The following is a 3,486-nucleotide window of genomic DNA, read 5'->3' on the forward strand; positions in this document are numbered from 1 at the left end:
AGCCATAAATTACAGCACCATTGATTGATGTAGTGCTGTCCCCAAAACCAGTGATCTGCAAGACTTGGGTATTAGTAAGGACAGAAGTCAAAATAACACATTGAAGACACTGCTTGCTCTGACAGCAAGGCTGATACTATAACCTAATAAAGCATCAGCTCTAAGGAAGAACACAGATCCCCACCAACACAAAAAACATGACAAGTCAAATCTCAAAGACAAACCAAAATTTATTTAAAACAACAAAAACAAGACAGTGCTACTGCCAAGATAGAAAAAAATTAAGGAGTCTTTTACTGAATGTGACAAGGCAGGCAATTTACAGCAGTTTACATAAATTCTGAGATCAGGTGGGGTTTTACACTGCTTCAATTGACTACATGTACTTTCTGCAAGACAAACTTGTCCCTGTTCCCCTCCCCTTTTCAAAAGAGCTGACAAAAATATCCTATAAAAAACATTTACAGAATTTTGAGACATGATTGAAACATGAACCACTGTCCAAAAGTCTGGAACTTTCCAAGAAGGTTAAGTCCTTTGTTGCTTCAACCAACCCTCAACGGGGGAGCTACAAGCACAACGCCATCCCCTCTGACAAAGAGCATGGGAATATTCCTCTTGGTAGACTGTGAAGAAGGAAAGAAAAGTTTACATTTACAAAACATTCATTTCAATCATAAAAACACACCTGAAAAACTCCAACAAACACTCAAATGTTCTGGCAAGCTGAAGAGATCAAAACAATTAACACCAAGTCTCTAGATATCCTCTGTACTTTCATAACAGTTTGTCCAAATCCTGTTAGAACTTGGTTCAAAAAACAGTCAGCAGTAAACTACTTTAACAATATAACACAGTGTAGTTTTAAATAAAAAAATCTGTGAGGATAAATTAACTCTTTTTTTAGTCCTTACTTTATAAATCTCTTCATAGGTTTCTTCATCAATCTCTATTGTAGTCACAGTTTCTTCCACATCACCCAAAATCATATTTAAGTGCTGATCATATGCCTGTAGAAATTAAGTTTAGTTTACTGTGTTTTCCAAAATTCAAACAAAAGTTTATTAAAATAAGAATTTTAGCAAGACTTTGAGACATAAATAGTCTAGTCTGATTTTAACCAAAACATAGCACTGTCAGTTCTAGCTACAGCTCAACACAAACATAAACAAATGAGAATTCTGCAGCAGGAAAAAGAATGCAGGACATTTACATTTACTGAAACACCTGCAGGAAATAGCTCTGAAGCATTCTGTGAGAGCACTTACAAGACCTCAGAGACAGACAGATTTTGTTAGTATGGGGCAGCTTACAGGGTATGAAAGCTACTCCTCATACTGTGCTACAAAACCATAAACACATGTTCCAAAATCCTTACAAAAGCATGTTGCAAACTACACGTGTCCCTCATGGATCTCCCATTATCTCTGTGTTTCCAAAGGAGTTGAGGCTCAGTTAACTCATGGAGCAACCGGTTCTCTACCCCAGCAGAGCACAGCACTCAGGGAGGCTGACTGACTTAACAGAAAGCAAGAATCTGAGAACCCAGCTGAGCACCTGTCCCATCACACCTCCCAGGGTGTGCCTTCAGGGATTCTTGTTTGATAATCATGACCTCAGTCTAGAAGAGGCCTCAGGGTACATCATATGAAGAGGCCTGCAGCATTATTGCTTATTTCACAGACAGAGAAATAGAAGCCAAAGGCAGTGAAATCAGTTGCTTGGTATCATTCAGGAGATAAAAAAAACCAAAATACATTTCTTGATTTTCTCAGGAAGTAGTTAACAGCTGACAAAGTACTGAGGAAATGAGATTTTTCCACCAATCACATTACAGTTATGGCAACTAAGACAATTCTTAACCTACTTCCTCCAACCACTTCTGCATTTTCAAGCATGAAATGCAATTACTCATGTTTTAAAACTATTTTTTTCAACAACCAATGGAATATTACAGGTAAACTTGTTTAACAGACTGTTGTACATAAAGAAAGGCTGCCCAGTGCTTAGCTGAATGAGCATGACAATGTTGTGAAAATTTTACTTACATGTAATCTGCCTCTAAGCTCTCTGTCATTCCTCATTTTGACATAGATTCGCTCATCTAGACTGAGTCTGATGAGATCAAGTGGCTCCTCTACAGTATTTGTTGTTTGTTGCTAAAAAAAAATAAAAGCATTATTTCTACAGAAGCGGCCTGGGAACTTTTCCATTCCTCAATTTTTGTGAGACACAGAAAACAAACGAGTGAAAACAGGTGCAAATATTTCAAATCATTCCATCACATCCTGGTGAACCTGAGAGCTGCTGATTTACCACTCCACTGACACTTACCAGCCCTGGGCAGTGGGAGTCAAATGATCTCAGTTTAGTCTGCAGCAAATCCTTCTTCACACACATGGGTATTGGAACAAGATAATCTTTAGGGTCCCTTCTAACACAATCCATTTTCTAACTCTGTGAACTCTTTTTCCTACCAGCAGCCACAGTTTACACTGCAGGAACCAGCAGCACAGCTGTGCCATGGCACGGCACAGCTGAACCAGCTGAACCCACGCTGACAGCGGTGCCGGCACAGGGAGGTACCCAGGTGATAAAAATGGGAGCAGGCTCCCGACACTAAAGTGATTTCAGCATTTATGATAAGAAAAATGAAGGCCTAAAGCAAGGGAGCCCACAGGCTGAGCAGGAGCGTTCCCAACGAGGATGCTGCAGCACCAGCGCTGGGGCTTCTTTTCAGTCCCTGATGTCCCAGAAGGAGAGGCACAGCTTCAGTGGGTCAGAAGCCCCTTTTGATGCTGTTTTTTGTCCTTTTGGATTGGTTTCTTTCTGGATCCTTCCTTTGCATGAAGGTTTAAGGTGCTCGATTGGCCTATTACAGTTCTGTCCAGGCTGGCTCGTTTCGCTTGGGGGGTGCTGCACTTTACTGAGGTGCGTTATGGTACTTTGAGTACCCTATTTCTTATAACTACGCTTTTAACCCCTTTTACAATATAACAACCAAACTAACAGTACATGCTTAACGATCTATTAACTATTTTACAACAGTTTCTAACCTATTTTTAACACGGGCACACACTCGGGGGCTCTCAGGCACCCTGCCCCGCGCACTCCCCGTTCCCGAGCCCTCGCTGGGCCGCACAGCAGCCAGGCCGGGCCCCGAGGCTGCCCTGAAACCCCAACACACAGCGGCCTGAGGCCCCTTGCTGCGAGAAAGGCGCACTGCGAGGATCACAACGAAAAAAGGGTGAGAACCTCCTCCACATATTCCATACGTCACGCATATCCCGTATTTCCGTTCTAGCTACCCCCTTCCTTCAGAGCCCAGAGCACTGCTCTCCGCAGCTTTCCCCCTTTCCCTCGTCCGGCAGTGCCCGGGGTCAGCGGGCCCGCAGCGAGCCCTGCCCGCGCCCCGGCAGCGGCACAAGCCCCGCGGCCGAGCGGGGATTTCCCCTCGCACGGGAAGCGCTCCCGGGGGCGCGCCCC

General features: G+C 43.5%; 1 protein-coding gene across 1 annotated transcript; it reads right to left on the reverse strand.

The window, feature by feature from the left end:
• Nucleotides 1-210: 210 nt before the first annotated feature.
• On the reverse strand, nt 211-2,400 carry LSM3 (LSM3 homolog, U6 small nuclear RNA and mRNA degradation associated). The gene is made up of 4 exons (XM_005420262.1): nt 2,335-2,400; nt 2,049-2,159; nt 915-1,010; nt 211-626 (listed from the first exon to the last, which is right to left on the reverse strand). Exons 1-4 carry the CDS (start codon nt 2,398-2,400, stop codon nt 546-548), a joined length of 354 nt encoding a protein of 117 aa, XP_005420319.1. The 3' UTR covers nt 211-545.
• Nucleotides 2,401-3,486: the final 1,086 nt, after the last annotated feature.

The sequence above is a fragment of the Geospiza fortis genome, unplaced genomic scaffold, assembly GCF_000277835.1.
Source record: "Geospiza fortis unplaced genomic scaffold, GeoFor_1.0 scaffold70, whole genome shotgun sequence".
Classification (NCBI taxonomy): Eukaryota; Metazoa; Chordata; class Aves; order Passeriformes; family Thraupidae; genus Geospiza; species Geospiza fortis.